The sequence below is a fragment of the Anomaloglossus baeobatrachus genome, chromosome 5 (assembly GCF_048569485.1).
Source record: "Anomaloglossus baeobatrachus isolate aAnoBae1 chromosome 5, aAnoBae1.hap1, whole genome shotgun sequence".
Taxonomy (NCBI): domain Eukaryota; kingdom Metazoa; phylum Chordata; class Amphibia; order Anura; family Aromobatidae; genus Anomaloglossus; species Anomaloglossus baeobatrachus.
In genome coordinates, this window is record NC_134357.1 from 234,616,552 (window position 1) to 234,635,145 (window position 18,594).

Genomic DNA, 18,594 nt, shown 5'->3' on the forward strand with positions numbered 1-18,594 from the left:
TCTATATGAGTCTGGAAGCCTCGGATTTTTATCCTCCTTAGGAATTACTACTATTATTGCTTCTCTCATAGATTCAGGCAATACACCTTCCCCCTCCGCCATGAACACCTATCCTTACTATGGCCTCAGGGTATCCATTTCTTTCTGCACCTTAATATTCCCTTTGATTACATATTGTTGTCTTTTATATGTATGTCTAAATTTTGGTCAATAAAATGTATTTATTTTTGATTACTATGGATTACTCCATGTTTTTCTGGATTTCGATAATGGCAAACATATGGACATGATGCTAACTGTAGTTTAGGCACGTTGAATTTTGGGTGGGAGCCACTTTTCCAGAGCCTTTGTGCTACCAGTAACCTGGAAATCCCCTATATTTTTGTTAACAGATGACAGACCTGAGTGGGGACTTGCGTTTTGTGGGCTGATTTGAATGCTATCTGGTGACAATTTGGGTACAGAACATTTTGGATCAGTTCATATTTATCCTGTGGTCTATTCTGAGCACTTACATTAGGGTTTCCAGTTTCCATGTACACCTCCAAAATAAGTGTTTTAGCTGAAACCCCCGACAGATCCATTCACTATAATGAGGCAGCAGAATTACTCTGGACTCTGCTTGGCCTCAGTTCAGCAGTGTCTGTCTTTTCAAAACTGAAGAAAACTGTTGATGAACGAACTTTTTTCACGCCTAAAAAGACAAGTAAAAAGATGGACACCGTCACACCACTCCCTCTGCCTCATTACAGTGAATTTTCCAATGAGAATTTTGACTGAATCACATTTTTAAGAGATTTACACATAATCCTCGGTGTAAGCGCTCAGTGTACAGCTCTGGCAAAAAACTTTGTGAAGGATGTATGAATCAAGCTGCATACAAGGTTATCCTGGAAAACCACTTGCTTGGCGTCCTTCTGCTCAGGCAATGATCCCTAACTTTGAGGACAGTTTTTTCCAGCAGGACAATGCGCAAAGTCACACAACTAGGTCAATCAATGTGTGGATGAAGGACCACTACATAAAAACCCTGTGATGGGTAGCCCAATCTCCAGACCTGAACCCCATTAATAACCTCTGGAATGTAATCAAGAGAAAGCTAGATAGTCACAAGTTATCAAACAAAGAACTGCTTACATTTTTGCCCCAGGAGTGGCACAAGGTCACCCAAAAGCAGTGTGAAAGACTGGTGGAAAGCATGCAAAGACGCATAAAAGCTGTGATTAAAAATCATGAATATTCCACAAAATATTCTGAACTCTTCCTGAGTTAAAACATTAGTATTATTGTTGGTAAATGATTATGAACTTGTTTTCTTTGCATTATTTGAGGTCTGACAGCAATGCATTTTTGTGTTATTTTGACAAATTTCTCATTTTCAGTAAATAAATACGAAATGTATTGCTTGGAAATTCACACACATGTTGTCAGTAGTTTATAAAATAAAAGAACAATTTACATTTCACTTAAAAATATACCTATAAAGAGAAAAATCTGAAAAATTGCAATTTTGCATTGGTCTCTTAATTTTTGCCAGAGCTGTATGGGTGTCACCATACTGCAATCTTTAGGGGGGCAGATTGAACAAATCAACAGCAGTTGAAGAATTGACTTTTTTTCATTTACTTTTTACGTGGTATAAGCGATTAGGTGGCTTTATTTCTCAGGTCAGTACGATTACAGCGATTTCAGATTTATGTCGGGGGGGGGGTTAAGTTTACACGTTACAATTTATTGTGCAATCGCATTTGCGATCGCACCCACCCCCATCGTTTGTACGGCACGGGCAATTTGTTGCCCGTGTCGCACAATGATGTAACCCCCCGTCACACGTACTTACCTTCCAAACGCCCTCGCTGTGGGCGGCGAACATCCACTTCCTGAAGGGGGAGTGACGTTCGGCCTCACAGCGACGTCACACACCGGCTGCCCAATAGAAACGGAGGGGCAGAGATGAGCGGGACGTAAACATCCCGCCCACCTCCTTCCTTCCGCATTGCCGGCGGCCGCAGATAAGCTGTGTTCATCGTTTCCGGGTGTCACACGGAGCGATGTGTGCTGCCTCGGGAACAATGAACAACAGAACGTTCGATTTTTAGAAAATGAGCGACGTATCAGCGATGAACGAGAAGGTGAGTATTTCTGCTCGTTCATAGCTGTCACACGCTATGATATCACTAACGATGCCGGATGTGCGTCACTTATGACGTGACCCCGCCGACATCTCGTTAGATATATCGTAACGTGTTTAGCAAACGAAAGCTTTTTTTTTTTTTTTAACAAAATGAGGTTTTTTGCATCACTGAATTATGAAGGCTATAGTTTTTTCTATTTTTTCTGCCGACATTCATGTGAGCAATTGTTTTTTGCTGGATTAGTTGGAATTTTTATTGGTACTATTTAGGACCACATAATATTTTTTGATCACTTTCTATTATGCTTTTTGTGAGGTAGAATAAAAAAAGAAACGAAAATTCAGGAATTAATTTTTTTACGTTTTTATCGTGTCATAAAAGTGATAGGACAGCTTTATTCTTCGGGTCAGTACAATTACATCGATACCTCATTTATATAGTTGTTTTTATGCTTTGCCGCTTTTACACTATAAAAACTTTTTTTATAGAAAAAAAAAAGTAATTTTGGCATTGCTATAGTTTTTCTATTTCTTTGCTCATGGAGCTCTGTTGCGGCTTGTTTTTTGCGGGACAAGATGATGTTTTTTGCGGTACCGTTTTTATTTATATATCACTGTTTGATCACTTTTTATACCACTTATTTGTCAGCTGTATGATGAAAACACAGCTTTTGTAAAATGTATTTATTTTTTTACGGTGTTCACTGGACAGGTTACCTAGTGTGACAGTTTTATAGATTGCGTTGCTACGGAGACATCAAATACGTGTACTTATTTTTTTTTTTCCATAAACATACATATTTTATTGGATTTTTTTTTTCGTGATTTTTTTTATATATAGATTTATATTTTTTTACAAAATGTTTTGTTTTACTTTTTCACTTAGTCCTTATATGGGACATTACTTTTTATTCCCCTGATCACTGATGTAATGTATTGTAATGCTTGATCATTGGAATACATTATACTATCAGTTTTAAACTGATAGAACCATCAGGAATGATCTTGGCATCACCATGGCAAGACCTGGCCCTCATGGTTACATCGCAGGGGGCACCAATCGGAGTGGCGAGGGAGCACAATTCCGCCTCCAAAGGGGGTTAAACAGGGTTAAACCTTACCTTAGGCCTCTGTCACACGCCCGCGAAAATCACGCATGTTTTTCACGGACGTGTCAGAGGTGCGTTTCCCCTCCGTGAGCCGTGTTTATGACACTACGTGTGTTCTCCGTGTGTTATCCGTGATATCACACGGAGAACGAGAACTTTCAACTCACCTGTCCCTGGCGTCGCTGTCCGTGGTGCTGATCTTCGGTCTCCCTGCCGACTCCCCGCTGCTGCTGCTTCCAGCCGCAGTGAAGTGAATATTAAATGAGCATAATGAGCGGCGGTCGGCAGCAAGTGACAGCAGCGTCAGAGATAGGTGGGCTGGAGAAGGGGAGTAAAGATTTGTTATTTTTTTCTCTGACACGTGAGTTTTCTCCAGCAGGTGTCACATGGGACCGCATCCACACTACATCCGTGTGGTACGGGTGCGGGCCGTGTAACACCCGTGATGCGGAGAAAAACGGACATGTCAGCGTGTGGAACACATGGACACACGTAAGTACGGAACAGACACACGTTCCGTTCCAAAATACTTACATGTGTCCAAACCATTAGGAATACATAGGTCCACGTGTATACGTGATTCTGGTACGTGAGAAAACTGTCAAACACCCACCGGAGGCACGAACGTGTGACAGAGGCCACAGGCGGTTAAACAGCCAGGGATGGTGGAGGGACAGTACCTGGCTGTGGGAGCCGGCGCTCGGCTGTCAGATAACCAGAGTCCCCAAGGGCAGTTACGGGGCCATAGCGCCTGTGTCCCCGCAATTGCCAGGATGCAACCAGTACGTCCAAGGTCGGAAGCACCCAACAGTCAGGGCAAAGCAGTTAAGAATACAGACACCGCTAGATCAGAGTTCAAAATGACTCCATCTGACTCATAGTCAATGTTTTGTCTGGGTATTGTGTGAATTATCTGTTTCAAGGATTTACACAAATAAAAAACGGTGTAAGCACTCAGCGTAGAGTGCAGAATAAATGTGAGCCTTACTTCGTTCTTTGGAAGGCAGAATAAACAAATCAATAGCAGTTCAAGAATTTGTTTTATTTATATTTTACGCCATTCACTGTGCAGTGTAAGTGATTTCATGGATTTATTTGTAAGGTCAGTATGATATTAGTAATACCAAATTGATATAGTTTTTTATGTTTGGTTACTATTACAAAATAAAATGTTTTTGTATCGCAATATTTTGGGAGCTATAATTTTTCTATTTCTGCCTACAGAGATGTGAGGGCTTGTTTTTTACAGGATGTTTTTATGTGTACAATTTTAAGGCATATATTGCTTGATCGCTTTCTACTCCAATTTTTGGGAGTCAGAATGAAGGAAAACCAGCAATTCAAGAATTTATTTTTTTTTTTATGCCATTCACCGTGTGGTAAGTAATAAGACATCTTTATTCTTCATGTCCGTACAATTACAGTGATACCACATTTCTATCTTATGTTTTGCCACTCTTACATAATAAAAATATTTTTTTATATTAGAAATAATTTTGCATCGCTACATTTTGAGAGCTTATAGCTTTTTTATTTTTCCAGTGATGGAGCTGTCATTTTCTGAAACCCAATTGCAAAGATGATTTTAAGCCCCAGTTGCATGCATTTAAGAAAAAAAATGGCCACTTTAAAACTGCATAAAATGATGAGAAACTTTGTATGGCAAAATGGTAACTGTAGATTAAAGGCCCCGTCACACACAGAGATAAATCTTTGGCAGATCTGTGGTTGCAGTGAAATCATGGACATATTGTTCCATTTGTACGCAGCCACAAACCTGGCACTGATTGTCCATAATTTCACTGCAACAGATCTGCCGCAGATTTATCTCTGTATGTGACAGGGCCTTAAGTCATGCCCAAATGCCTAAAACCAAGAATGCTGGTGGTGCGGCTGCCTAACTTACAGGCCAATCATGTAGCAAATATTGGGAATTACAAATTGGCCCTATTTCACTATAGGAACTCAAAGCTATGGGTAGAAAAATAATATGAACTATCCAAAATATATTACCAAGGGTTTTTTGACTGCCTCTAAGCATCAGCTTGGGAAGGTGTATTTATCCCCCACTCTCTATAATTTAGTTAGCTCCAGGAAGACATTCACCAGGTGCTTCCCATGGCTAATATCCCAGGACCTTTTGACATTTTACTCCTTTATTTGGCAATCAACAGTTCCCTAACACATGGCCTGATTCTGAACCCTTACTACTTACCTTTTTTTAGGGCTTTACACCCCGCATTTCAGATTTAGCTAAACAGGCTTTTTACCTATGGAGGCTATTTAAGGCCCCTAGTCATTCGCAAATAAATTTCAACTCTGTAGTTACAGTGCCTACAAGTAGTATTCAACCCCCTGCAGATTTAGCAGGTTTGATAAGATGCAAATAAGTTAGAGCCTGCAAACTTCAAACAAGAGCAGGATTTATTAACAGATGCATAAATCTTACAAACCAACAAGTTATGTTGCTCAGTTAAATTTTAATAAATTTTCAACATAAAAGTGTGGGTCAATTATTATTCAACCCCTAGGTTTAATATTTTGTTGAATAACCCTTGTTTGCAATTACAGCTAATAATCGTCTTTTATAAGACCTGATCAGGCCGGCACAGGTCTCTGTAGTTATCTTGGCCCACTCCTCCATGCAGATCTTCTCCAAGTTATCTAGGTTCTTTGGGTGTCTCATGTGGACTTTAATCTTGAGCTCCTTCCACAAGTTTTCAATTGGGTTAAGGTCAGGAGACTGACTAGGCCACTGCAACACCTTGATTTTTTCCCTCTTGAACCAGGCCTTGGTTTTCTTGGCTGTGTGCTTTGGGTCGTTGTCTTGTTGGAAGATGAAATGACGACCCATCTTAAGATCCTTGATGGAGGAGCGGAGGTTCTTGGCCAAATTCTTCAGGTAGGCCGTGCTATCCATCTTCCCATGGATGCGGACCAGATGGCCAGGCCCCTTGGCTGAGAAACAGCCCCACAGCATGATGCTGCCACCACCATGCTTGACTGTAGGGATGGTATTCTTGGGGTCGTATGCAGTGCCATCCAGTCTCCAAACGTCACGTGTGTGGTTGGCACCAAAGATCTCGATCTTGGTCTCATCAGACCAGAGAACCTTGAACCAGTCTGTCTCAGAGTCCTCCAAGTGATCATGAGCAAACTGTAGACGAGCCTTGACATGACGCTTTGAAAGTAAAGGTACCTTACGGGCTCGTCTGGAACGGAGACCATTGCGGTGGAGTACGTTACTTATGGTATTGACTGAAACCAATGTCCCCACTGCCATGAGATCTTCCCGGAGCTCCTTCCTTGTTGTCCTTGGGTTAGCCTTAACTCTTCGGACAAGCCTGGCCTTGGCACGGGAGGAAACTTTCAAAGGCTGTCCAGGCCGTGGAAGGCTAACAGTAGTTCCATAAGCCTTCCACTTCCGGATGATGCTCCCAACAGTGGAGACAGTTAGGCCCAACTCCTTGGAAAGGGTTTTGTACCCCTTGCCAGCCTTGTGACCCTCCACGATCTTGTCTCTGATAGCCTTGGAATGCTCCTTTGTCTTTCCCATGTTGACCAAGTATGAGTGCTGTTGACAAGTTTGGGGAGGGTCTTAATTAGTCAGAAAAGGCTGGAAAAAGATAATTAATCCAAACATGTGAAGCTCATTGTTCTTTGTGCCTGAAATACTTCTTAATACTTTAGGGGAACCAAACAGAATTCTGGTGGTTTGAGGGGTTGAATAATAAATGACCCTCTGAATAAACTTTTCACAATTTAAAAAAAAAAAGAAAAAGAAATAACATTCTTTTTTGCTGCAGTGCATTTCACACTTCCAGGCTGATCTACAGTCCAAATGTCACAATGCCAAGTTAATTCCGAATGTGTAAACCTGCTAAATCTGCAGGGGGTTGAATACTACTTGTAGGCACTGTATATCAGCTCCTTGGCTCCTGGGATACCTCATCCACTTACCTCTTTGAACAGTCATGCCTTTCTCAGGGAGCATGAATCCATGCTATATTTCTTATATAAAAAAGGGTTATGACATCCCATCCAATCCTAAATATGGTTTAAAATGCTTTATTCTTAGCCAGAAGCTAACTGTGTCATGCAAACTCCAGGAGCTGAACTTTAAGGCCGGGGCCACACGGGGCACTAGTGCGATGCTCGCATGACACTCGGCTCACGCCGGCAGCACAGCGGGAGTCGAGTGTCATGCTAGTGTCCCTGCGACTGAGGTCCGACTGTGCGAGCGGACCTCAGCTGCGGGGGGCGGGACGGCTCTGCGGAGGAGAGGGAGGGATTTATCTCCCTCTCTCCTCCGTAGCCGGCTATTGTGATTCTCGCTCTGCACTCGCGGTGTACCGTGAGTGCAGTGTGATTTTTCTCTCGCCCATACACTTGAATGGGTGCAAGAGAAAGAGTCTCGCATTACAGGCGCAGCATGCTGCGTTTGTTTCCTCGGTCCGATTAGGGCTGAGAAAATAATCGCTCATGGGTGCTGAAACACAGGCTAATATTGGTCCGAGTGGAATGCGATGTTTTATCGCACTCCACCCGCACCATTTTTCTCGCCGTGTGGCTTAGGCCTTAGATATTGCCCTGGTGGTATTGAACTCCTGTCATACTTCATAGAATAGAATCATCTGTTTCAGGCATATGTTTAAGTTGCTCTGGTAATACTGAGTAAATGCAACATATCTGGTGGAGCTGTCAAGAAGTTAGGACGCTGTAGTTATATATTTTCTCTTTGCAATCAGCTGTACAACACCTGGATTGAACTGTCCTCAAAAAAAAGGTCTACTATCTATTTTTCAAAGACCGGTTTCTAAACCGAAGAAAGACCTTCTATCACAATTCATTCTAGCTGCTCAACAAATTATCCCCAGACTCTTGAGGCCGACCTCCTAACCAAAGAGAATAGGCTGGGTGGAGATGGTGAAGTGGCTTTAACAATCAGAGGAACTCAGGGCTTTTGGTGGCAGGCCAGATCCTGTGGTTTGAAACATGGCACCCCTGGATGCAATTTAAGGAAAATCAAATTCTTCAAACTTTGCTAAAGCAAAGTAAACTTACTAACTTTTAGACATACATACAAGGTACAGACGTCAGTTGTATTCTTATTTTACTTTTTTTCTACTTTTTTCTTTCTTCTCTCTGTACTTGATATGAATAGTTCATTACTTAATATTTCTTATGCCATAAATGTGGTCAAAATGTTATTATATTCTTAATACAACTTTAGACCTACCATTTCCTGAATCTGTATTAGGATGAGAGGCCTTCTCTTAGCCTTCTGCGTAGTTCAACGATTCCATTTGTTTGTATTTGTTGTATATGATCAATATAAATAATAAAAATATATAGAACATAAAAAGTATGGATCTTTGTGCAAAACTTTTCCCACAATCTGTACAGGAAAATGGTTTCTCACCATTGTGAATCCTCTGATGCTGAATGAGAACTGATTTATAGGTAAAGCTTCTTCCACACTCAGAACATGTGAATGGCTTCTCCCCTGTGTGGATTCTCTCATGTTGAACAATATCTGATTTATAAGAAAAGCATTTTCCACAGTAAGAACATGAAAATGGCTTCTCACCATTTAGCACTCTCTGATGAATAGACAAGGGTTTTGTTCTGCCACGACCTGTACTACCCGAGATGGTAGAGTTTGATAAATGTGGCTTCCGTTCATACAGAAAGGGTGATAGATGTGCATCCTGGGCTGTGAGTGGAGTAACGGTATCTTCTCCCACTGAAACTTGTGTAATGTCATCATTTTCTATTTTACACTCAGTAGTTAAAGAAATATGTTCTTCTGAGGTGTTCACGCTGCTCTGTGCATCTGCTGAGGGAAAAAATATATACAAATAAATAGACTCGTAATGATGACTGAAATTTATTCTGTAATACACAAACTGTTCTGTATTCCAATGCATTATAGGAAATTGTCATCAGATTTTTCCTGAGTGCAGTATAATGTAGGGACAAGGATCAGGATTCCTGTAATTTATCACTTACGGGGCTGCTTGTTGATTTACCTGTTCTCTGAATTTTGAGTTCTTTATAACTCCGCCCACACCACTGATTGGTAATTGTGTACACGCAAGAAGCTGCCAATCAGTGGTGAGGCGGGAGCAAATGAATATGGAGGACTACATGGCAACAGGTTAACTAGTCCTCTAGTGATAGTCTCCTACTGATAAAACAATGATTTTATCAAATCTTCACTAAGTAGAGCATTAAAGCTGTTGTCTGGTCTAAATCTACAAGTTAGCAACCACTCTATGTGACTGCAGACTTGTGAATCCTCCCATCACATGCACTGTGAGGGTCCACAGGTGTCAGAGTCGGGAACAGCGGTCATGAGTATGCAATATGCATACTCCCGGTCAGAATCTGACTAGATGTGTGAGGATTCACAAGCTTTAAGTCACAGAGTGACTGCAAACTTGTAGATTTAGACCAGACAACCATTTTATGTGACACATTGATGGTATCCGGGTCTGTGTCTCTACATTATGCTGCTGTCATAATAGATGGCAAAAACCTGGTGACAGATTCCCTTTAAAACAAGTCAGTGAACATTTGCGGCCTATTAGGGATGGTAGCCACAGAGGCCTTTGTTAGGGAGACTTCTGTGATAGCAAGCCATTAGCACTTCATGATTGCTTTGTTTCTGTGTACTGCTGACAATGTAGTAAAACTGTAAGCAGGATTGACCAGCTTGTATTGTAGGTCACACACAGGTGCCTCTGCCATTTACTCTGGATGGAGTGAAGCTTTTATGATTGTCTACACTGAATCTATTGAATTTAACCCACTATGGTCAATAAGATGTCTGAAAAGTTTCTGTTCTTATTGTATTTCCGTGAAATGTACTTAAACTGCTGGCAAATGGAAACAATCTAGATAATTGAAAATTGAAGGAAATTTATGACGTGTTATGTCTGGTTTTTTTACATTTAATGACCATAAATATGCCACTAAACCCACAAAGGAAAGGCTGGGATAAAAATAAAAGTTTTGAATGGCCAATTCTACAATCTGAATTTCACCAAGTTGGAATCACATCACTTTTACCTTTACACATCCTTCTCAATATAAGTGTTTGCCCCCATTACACTTGTACTCACCTCAAGTGCAAAATCAAGTGGAAGTCAGAGATGCAGCTGGTCACTCACCTCATTGATACATCGAAAATCAGGCAAAGTCAACACAGCGCTTACTGGTTGCAGGGCTCGCATAACATACAAAAAAAACTAAGCTCTGGGAGAGTGAGTGTCGCTGGAACGGTCCTGCCACCACAGGAGAGCACAAGTGTTTTTATTTTAATGAGGGCAAACACTTAGAATGAGAAGTGGTTGTCCGAGTAGTTGACATACACACATTTCATCTTTATGTAAAGGGTATGTCTACTGTTAACATGGAATGAGAAACGTGAAAGACAGGGGAAGACGTAGACCACTTTGTGATAAAGCGGAAGATGTAGAAACTCTACAGCTATGGAGTGTGTTACTCACCCGGACTCCCATCTGTAGGACTCTCCTCATTTGTAGACATGTAGTCGTCATCTCTCGTATACGCTTCATTTTCATCTACAACTTCCACTTTAATATTGTGCAGGTCTTCACCCTGAATACCAATAGGTAACTGTCACAATTGATACCTTTTTCGAAAAACAATATTAGGACAGAAAGAAGATCTGCACAGATATTTGAAGGTCATGCTGTTAATATTTGCTTTAATATTCCATAATAATTTCGCCTCAGCACTACTAACCTGATGCTCCTGAGAGTCATCCTTATGTTTCTCCTTTAAACTCTTGGAACCTACAGGGCTGGAACATCTCTCTAGTGTATTTCTGGTCTTGGGACAATCTATAGGAAACGCACACAGGTAGACACACAGTATGAGCACATTTATGGTCTGTAGGGTGCCTAGGTGACCCTTGTAAATGCTCATCTCCTCTTACCCTGTGATTTCACAGACTGCAGAGTCTCAGTCATGGTGTCCTTGTCTTGAGTCTTGTCTTCTAAATAATTCCATTTCTAAGAAAACAAGACAGTGACATCCTAAAAGACAACATATACAGTACAGTCAGCTGAACTCATCTATCTGGTGGAATTGGCCGATGCTCTGATGTCTCTGGGGCTTCCAGACTCTTTTCTAACAGACGATGTTAAGGTAGAAAAGTATCGGGAAGTTTTAAAATGAAGTGTCCGCTACTTTTGCTCTCCAGCTAGATCGGCTGCTACCAGGGATGTCTGCTAATGGCCCACTGTGCTCTGCCCATAAATACATGAAAGCTCGAGCCACTTAAAGGAACTCTGTGATTGGAAAATGACAGATTGTATCAGGACTTCGGTAAAATATATCTTTGTACAGTGTTAGCCAGTAGAGATAAAAAAGAGAATTTTGTTTACTTACCGTAAATTCTTTTTCTTATAGTTCCGACATGGGAGACCCAGACCATGGGTGTATAGCTTCTGCCTCCGGAGGACACACAAAGTACTACACTAAAAAGTGTAGCTCCTCCCTCCGAGCATATACACCCCCTGGATGACCAAATCTAGCCAGTTTAGTGCAAAAGCTGAAGGAGGACATCCACCCACAAGTAGAGAGAGTAAAACCCGGAACAACCGGAACCTCTGTCTACAACAACAGCCGGTGAAAACACACGGAACAAGAACTGCCAACAGGCAACAGGGAGGGTGCTGGGTCTCCCATGTCGGAACTATAAGAAAAAGAATTTACGGTAAGTAAACAAAATTCTCTTTTTCTTCATCGTTCCTTATGGGAGACCCAGACCATGGGACGTCTCAAAGCAGTCCATGGGTGGGAAATAAACAGAAAACTGAGAAGTAGGCAAAACCTAACTTCACAAATGGGCGACAGCCGCCTGAAGGATGCGTCTGCCCAAGCTCGCATCTGCCGAAGCATGAGCATGCACTTGGTAGTGCTTCGAAAAGGTGTGCAGACTAGACCAAGTGGCAGCCTGACAGACCTGCTGAGCCGTAGCCTGGTGCCTGAAAGCCCAAGAGGCACCGACAGCTCTCGTCGAGTGCGCCTTGATCCCCGGCGGGGGAGGCACCAGAGTACACTGGTAGGCATCGGATATGGCCGACCTAATCCAACGAGCTAGGGTCGGTTTAGAAGCCGAGAGACCCTTGCGCTGACCTGTGGTCAGCACAAAAAGAGAGGTGCACCGTCTAAGAGCAGCGGTGCGTGACACATAGATCCGGAGCGCCCGCACCAAATCTAACGTATGCAACGCTTTCTCAAAGCGATGAACAGGAGCCGGTCAAAGGGAAGGCAATGAAATGTCCTGGTTAAGGTGGAAAGGAGACACCACCTTAGGGAGAAAGTCCGGAGTCGGACGGAGAACCACCTTGTCTTGGTGAAAAACCAAAAAGGGTGACTCCGAAGAGAGCGCAGCCAAATCAGAGACTCTCCTGAGAGAAGTTATGGCCACCAGAAAGACCACTTTCTGTGAAAGTCGAAACAAAGAAACCTCCCTAAGAGGCTCAAAGGGGGGTTTCTGTAAGGCCGTGAGGACCAGATTAAGGTCCCAGGGATCCAAAGGCCGCCGATAAGGAGGAATGATGTGAGATGCGCCCTGCATGAAGGTGCGCACCTGGGCCAGTCGGGCGATACGCTGCTGGAACAACACTGACAGAGCCGAGACCTGTCCCTTGAGGGAATTGAGGGATAGTCCTAGCTGCAGACCGGACTGTAGAAAGGACAGGATGGTCGGCAAGGAAAAAAGCCAAAGGAGCATGGCCGGAAGAGCGACACCAGGACAGGAAAATTCTCCAAGTCCTGTGGTAAATCCTGGCCGAGGAAGACTTCCGAGCCTGAGTCATAGTGGAGATGACCTCGGAAGGAATGCCTGAAGCCGTCAGGATCCAGGACTCAAGAGCCACGCCGTCAATCTGAGAGCCGCAGAATTCTGGCGGAAAAACGGACCTTGTGAGAGAAGGTCTGGGCGGTCCGGGAGATGCCACGGCACCTCTACGGACAGATGGAGCAGGTCTGGGTACCAAGCTCACCTGGGCCAGTCTGGAGCAATGATTATGACCCGACGGCCCTCCATTCTGATCTTGCGCAGGACTCTGGGCAAGAGAGCTAGAGGGGGAAACACGTAGGCCAGACGGAACTGGGACCAATCCTGAACCAGCGCGTCCGCTGCCAAGGCCTGAGGATCGTGGGAGCGAGCCACATAAACCGGGACCTTGTTGTTGTGCCGGGATGCCATGAGATCCACTTCCGGCGTGCCCCACTTGCGGCAGATTGACCGGAACACTGCCGGATGCAGGGCCCACTCGCCGCTGTCCACGGTTTGACGGCTGAGATAATCTGCCTCCCAGTTTTCTACGCCTGGGATGTGGACTGCGGATATGGTGGACTTGGAGTCCTCCGTCCACTGAAGGATACGTTGAACCTCCAACATTGCTAGGCGGCTGCGAGTCCCGCCCTGGTGATTGATGTAGGCAACTGCTGTCGCGTTGTCTGACTGGACTCGGATGTGCTTGCCCGCCAACAGGTGGTGAAAGGCTACGAGAGCTAGGAGCACAGCTCTGATTTACAGCACATTGATTGAGAGGGCTGATTCGGACGGAGTCCAAGTGCCCTGTGCTCGGTGGTGGAGAAACACTGCTCCCCAGCCGGATAGACTGGCATCCGTGGTGAGAATCACCCAGGACGGGATCAGAAAGGAGCGTCCCTGGGATAGAGAGAGGGGCCGAAGCCACCATTGAAGAGAGCTCCTGGTCTGTGGCGACAGAGCCACTAGCCTGTGCAAGGAAGAGGTCCGCTTGTCCCAACAGCGGAGAATGTCGAGCTGCAGGGGACGCAGATGGAACTGGGTAAAGGGAACCGCTTCCATTGACGCCACCATTATACCCAGCACCTGCATGAGGTGCCTGATGGAATGACGGCGGGGCCTCAACAGAGAGCGCACCGCCAGATGAAGGGACTGCTGTTTGACTAAGGGCAGCTTCACAAGTGCCGGCAGAGTCTCGAATTGCATCCCTAGGTACCTAAGTTTCTGGGTCGGGGTCAGAGTGGACTTGGGAAGATTGACAAGCCACCCGAATTGAACAAGCGTGGCGAGAGTGAGCGAGACACTCCGCTGACAGTCTGCACTGGATGAAGCCTTGACTAGAAGGTCGTCCAGGTAAGGAATCACTGCCAACCCCTGGAGGTGAAGAACCGCAACCACTGCTGCCATGACCTTGGTGAATACTCGAGGGGCCGTGGCTAACCCGAAGGGGAGAGCCACGAATTGGAAATGTTCCTCTCCGATTGCAAAACGTAGCCAACGCTGGTGCGAAACTGCAATTGGCACATGCAAATAGGCATCTCTGATGTCGATGGATGCTAGAAAATCTCCTTGGGTCATTGAGGCAATGACTGATCGCAGAGATTCCATGCGAAAGTGCCGCACCTGAACATGCTTGTTGAGAAGCTTGAGATCCAGGATGGGCTGGAAGGAACCGTCCTTCTTGGGGACTAGGAAGAGATTTGAGTAGAAACCTCTGAACCGTTCCCGGGCGGGAACCGGTACAATTACTCCGTTGGCCTGCAATGATGCCACGGCCTGAGAGAAGGCGGCGGCTTTGGAGCAGGGGGGAGTGGACAGAAAAAATCTGTTTGGCGGGCTGGAAGAGAATTCTATCCTGTAGCCGTGGGAGATGATATCCCGCACCCACTGATCGGAGACGTGTTGAAACCACACGTCGCCAAAGTGGGAGAGCCTGCCACCGACCAAGGACGTTGCTGGCGCGGCCAGATAGTCAAGAGGAGGCTGCCTTAGTGGCAGCGGCTCCTCCGTTCTTCTGAGGACGCGGCTTCGTGCGCCAGGTGGGTTTTCGATCCTTGGCTGAGTTAGTGGACGAAGCTGAGTGCTTAGAGGATGACCAGTTAGAGGAAAGAAAGGAACGAAACCTCGACTGGTTCCTGCCCTGGACAGGTTTCCTGGTTTTAGTTTGTGGCAAGGAAGTACTCTTCCCGCCAGTAGCTTCCTTAATAATTTCATCCAGTTGTTCACCGAACAGCCGGGATCCAGCAAAAGGGAGCCCAGCAAGGTACTTCTTGGAAGAAGCGTCTGCTTTCCACTCTCGAAGCCACAAGATCCTGCGGATCGCGAGGGAATTAGCGGAAGCCACCGCCGTGCGGTGAGAAGCCTCCAGAATGGCAGACATGGCATAGGATGAAAAAGCCGAAGCCTGGGAAGTTAAGGCAACCATTTCGGGCATAGAGTCCCTGGTGAGGGAATGCATCTCCGCCAGAGAAGCAGAGACGGCCTTAAGAGCCCACACTGCTGCAAAAGACGGGGAGAACGAGGCCCCTGCCGCTTCATATACAGATTTGGCCAGAAGGTCAACCTGGTGGTCAGTGGAATCCTTAAGTGAGGTGCCATCCGCCACAGATACAACTGTCCGGGCTGAGATTCTAGACACCGGAGGATCTACCTTTGGTGAATGAGCCCACTCCTTGACCACCTCTGGTGGAAAGGGAAAACGGTCATCAGAACTACGCTTTGGAAAGCGTTTGTCAGGACAGGCCCTGGGTTTGGTCACAGTGGTCTGAAAACTGGAGTGGTTAAAAAACATACTCCTTGCTCTCTTAGGTGAGGTAAACTGGTGTTTTTCTACCAGAGAGGCTTGTTCCTCTGACACTGGTGGATTGAGGTCCAGTACGGAATTAATGGACGCAATCAAATCACTAACGTCTGCATCACCTTCGGTTAGATCAATGGGGTACATAGAGGTAGCGTCCGAGCCCACAGTAAAGGCATCCTCCTCGCCCTGCGATCCAGCTCGTGAATCAGAGCTGTGGGACGAGGAAGAAGAATCCCTGCGTCTCCGTTTAGGAGGACGGGGTCTGGGAACAGATGAAAAATCCTCTGTGAGCTCTGCAGAGCGAGTCGGAGCAGCAGAGGCGCCCTGAGAAGGGGGCTGATGCATGGTCAGCAGAGTCCGGGACAGCTGTCCCATGGAGTCGGCAAAGGACTGGGAGATAGCGTTAGAAAACGATGCTACCCAAGCCGGGGGTTCAGCCACCCAGGCTGGAGCAGCCGGAGGGACCCCTGGGGAGACTCCAGGCTGAGGCACCACCATGTTAGAGCAGGCATCACAATGTGGATATGTGCTCGGTTCAGGCAGTATGAGCTTACATGCAGTGCATATAGAGTAAAGCCTTGCAGCCTTGATCCTAGTGAGAGACATGCTGCTGAGGTGGAGGCTCTGCAGTAAAGAACACACTCCTTCAGAATGACCCCCAGAGAGTGTATAAGAAAGTCCACAACCAGAAGTTGTGGCTTACCAGACCGTTTTATGTGCCCTCCGGATTCCACAGCTTGGACCCCCAGACAGATTGCAGAGCTGCAGCAGCCAGCACCGATCAGTGTGTGAACGCTGATAAAATGGCGCCGGAGTGAGGAGGGGGGGCGGGGCTTAGTCCAAGAGCGGGAACCGGAGGGCCAAGGAGAAATACAGGGGAGGGAAACATCTCCTCAGAGAGGAGTGTCCTCCCCTGTGCTGGACGGCCGGTGGGCGGCGCCGCACTGTCCCCTTGCATGACTGACATGCAGGGGCAGTGAAAACGAAAGTAGGCCGCAGCCGAAGCCGGGGCCTAAATTTTTCCATGCGGCCGACGAGCAGGCACCCTCGGCGCGGTTCTCAGGAAAAAAACAGAGAACCGGCCGGAAATCACAGCAAAGTTATATAACACACTCTCCCCACAGTAAATGTACAAGGGACCCTTCAATAACGTCTCAATACTTAGCTTATGAGACACAGGGCCAGGTCCCTGAGGGATGAGCACTCCGTCCGGCAGGGTCCTGAAAGGGCTGCGGATGGAGACCGGTCTCCTGCAAAGCAGTGAGAACCGTGATGGCTCCCACTTCAAGCCAGAGCCCGAGGGATGGTGAAGAAGCGCGGCATGTAAGGCTCCAGCCTTGTAAAATCAACCTTAACAGCACCGCCGACACAGTGGGGTGAGAAGGGACATGCCGGGAGTCCAGCTTGGACCCGCTTTTCTTCCAACTCTTTAAAATCAAAAATCAAAAATGAATGCATGTGTGGATGTGTGACCTCCTGAACACAAAGTATTGAACTGGCTAGATTTGGTCATCCAGGGGGTGTATATGCTCGGAGGGAGGAGCTACACTTTTTAGTGTAGTACTTTGTGTGTCCTCCGGAGGCAGAAGCTATACACCCATGGTCTGGGTCTCCCATAAGGAACGATGAAGAAAAATTGTTTAAAAGAACTGAAGTGAGTGATACTGAGGAGTGGTTGATACCTTTTAATGGCTAACTGAAAAGATGGTAATAATAGCAAGCTTTCGAGACTACTCAGGCCTCTTCTTCAGGCTCAGTATAACACAAAATCTGAAGAGTCACATATTTATACACAACAAGACATAGAATGGGGCAGTAAACAAAACAAGTTATGTGAAGCAGAACTACCAGTATGGCAAGAGGACAAACTGTTGTACCCATAAATATTGCTGCAGTTCAGTGTGAACATTTTATTGTCCTCTGATTAGAGTCTGGTACGGGCTGTGATGCCCCCCCCCTCCCCCCGGATGGCCTGATGAGCACATCTCCTAATTGATGTAAAAAGACATGAACATCTTTTTACATCAACTCTGACCATCCGGGGAAGGGGGGGGGCGCATCACAGCCCGGACCAGACTCTAATCAGAGGACAATAAAACCTTCACACTGAACTGCAGCAATATTTATGGCTACAACAGTTTGTCCTCTTGCCATACTGGTAGTTCTGCTTTACATAACTTGTTTTATTTACTGCCCCATTCTATGTCATGTTGTGTATAAATATGTGACTCTCCAGATTTTGTGTTATACTGAGCCTGAAGAAGAGACCTGAGTAGTCTGGAAAGCTGCTATTATTACCATCTTTTCAGTTAGCCATTAAAAGGTATCAACCACTGAGGACTTCAGTTCTTTTAAACAACTTTGTATCAGGACTTGCAATTTTCACACTGGCCACCAGGGGTAATATTAGACCTGTACTCAAAAATGAGTTAATATATTCAATTAGAATTAAAATTAATTCAACTTTACAAAAATCCTCATTCACTTAAGTGTGGATTTTTAAAAATCTGCTTCCACGACCATAGGGGGCCATGAAAAAGGTAAATAAAATCCTTATACTCAGCACACCGTTTACCCCTATCAGTCTCTCTGCTCCTCAGTCACCAATTCGTTATGGCTTCATATAATTGCAGTGGTGATCTGAAGATGCGGCAGAACCAGACAGGTGATGGTAAAGACCGTAGGTCACAGAGGTGAGAGGTGAAGAGATAAGGATTTTTTTCATCAAACCTTT

At 45.3% G+C, this 18,594-nt stretch overlaps 1 protein-coding gene across 4 annotated transcripts in view; it reads right to left on the reverse strand.

The window, feature by feature from the left end:
• Nucleotides 1-18,594, reverse strand: part of LOC142311083 (uncharacterized) — a 61,491-nt gene that overhangs the window by 32,475 nt on the left and 10,422 nt on the right. For 3 of the 4 annotated variants that reach the window (XM_075349158.1, XM_075349157.1, XM_075349155.1), the window contains exons 4-7: nucleotides 11,210-11,285; nucleotides 11,017-11,114; nucleotides 10,758-10,869; nucleotides 8,834-9,082 (exon numbers count right to left, since the gene is read on the reverse strand). In XM_075349158.1, the coding sequence (XP_075205273.1) occupies nucleotides 8,834-9,082; nucleotides 10,758-10,869; nucleotides 11,017-11,114; nucleotides 11,210-11,285 (535 nt within the window). The remainder of the gene's footprint in view (nucleotides 1-8,833; nucleotides 9,083-10,757; nucleotides 10,870-11,016; nucleotides 11,115-11,209; nucleotides 11,286-18,594) is intronic. The other variant, XM_075349156.1, reaches the window with a different exon arrangement.